At 61.5% G+C, this 1,285-nt stretch overlaps 1 protein-coding gene across 1 annotated transcript; it reads right to left on the bottom strand.

Moving 5' to 3' along the window:
* Window positions 1-202: 202 nt before the first annotated feature.
* On the bottom strand, window positions 203-1,052 carry LOC105561278 (the record flags this gene model as incomplete). The annotated part of the gene is made up of 1 exon (XM_012011108.1): window positions 203-1,052. A coding segment is annotated over exon 1 (850 nt), but the record flags the coding sequence as incomplete, so codon positions are not given.
* Between the last annotated feature and the right edge of the window lie 233 nt (window positions 1,053-1,285).

The raw sequence follows: 1,285 nt of genomic DNA, 5'->3' as shown, positions 1-1,285 counted from the left end.
AACTCCCCCTTTCCTCTCACGCAACACCATGATGCTGCTCCTTGTCCTTACGGCGGACTGCCGTGGACTGCCTCCTCCTTCTCGCTGGGGACATCCAGAGAGGGGGATCAGCTGCCCCTTTCTGGGATGTCCTCTACCACCTACCTACGCAAATGCGCTGGGATCCCGCGGGGGGCTTTTCTTCGTCGCCCTCCCCGCTGACTGCCATTCCCTCCAGGCTGAGGGTCCGGAGGATCGAGTTCCTCTCCCCTCCTTTCCCTCTCCGCCTGCTCTTTCTGGAGCATTACCCGCTCGCAATAGAGCGCGAACGCCTCCCAGGCCTCTTCCCGCTCCGTGACGGCCTTTACCACCGCCGGCAGCGAGAGGTCTCCTCCTATTTCGTTTATGAGGACACGGCACTCTTCGTCCCACGCTGGACAGCTGTCCAGCGTGTGTTGCGCCGTGTCCCTCTCCTCATCGCAGTGGTGGCACCGCGGATCGGGTTCCTTCTGTATCCTCTGCAGGTACTCACCGAAGCATCCGTGCCCGGTGAGTACCTGCGTTGTCCTGTATGACGCCCGCGTCCATGATTGGTCTACCCAATCATCCAAGTGAGGGAGGATGGCCTGGATCGTCCTCTGGCCCGCACGATTCGGGTCGGCCAGCCACGTCCTCCATTCCTCCCTCACTCTCTTCTTGATGTCGCTGAGGAGCCTCCTTCCCCTCTTCGGCACCGGGATCCCCCTCGCCCTTCGCTCCGCCTCTTGCTCGTACACTTGAGCGTGTGCACGGGCGTTCATTTCTATTGGGGGCATCCCGGCCATCAACGTGGCTGCCGCGTGGGAAATGGTCCTGTAGCCCCTGACCGCCCTGATCGCCATGCGGCGCTGAGTTTTATTCAGCGCCGCTATGGCCCTCCTATTCCCCGTCAGAGCGGCCGACCATATTGGGGCCCCGTACAGTGCTATCGAGTTGATAACATTGGCGTACAGCCTCCTAACTTTCCCACGCGGACCGCCCAGGTTGGGCATCAAGCGCGACAAGGCACTCGCTGCCTTGTCCAACCTGGGCATCAGCCGGTTGAGGTGCTCCTCAAACCTCCACCTGCCGTCTACGTGGAGGCCCAGATATTTTATCTAGGCCCCCACTTGGACGCGGACGTCCTCCACCACGATCCACGATGCCGGCGGCTGTCCCAGAGAGCCGTCATGGATGAATACGGCCTCTGTCTTCCCTGCCGCCACCTTGAGGCCCAGGGCTCTTATTGCCCTTACCACCCCAGCTATGGCCACATTCGCCATTTGGG

The sequence above is a fragment of the Vollenhovia emeryi genome, unplaced genomic scaffold (assembly GCF_000949405.1).
Source record: "Vollenhovia emeryi isolate VEMERY1.0 unplaced genomic scaffold, V.emery_V1.0 DF945443.1, whole genome shotgun sequence".
Lineage (NCBI taxonomy): Eukaryota > Metazoa > Arthropoda > Insecta > Hymenoptera > Formicidae > Vollenhovia > Vollenhovia emeryi.
The sequence above is the reverse complement of the archived record's forward strand: the minus strand, read 5'-3'. Positions and strand labels throughout refer to the sequence as shown.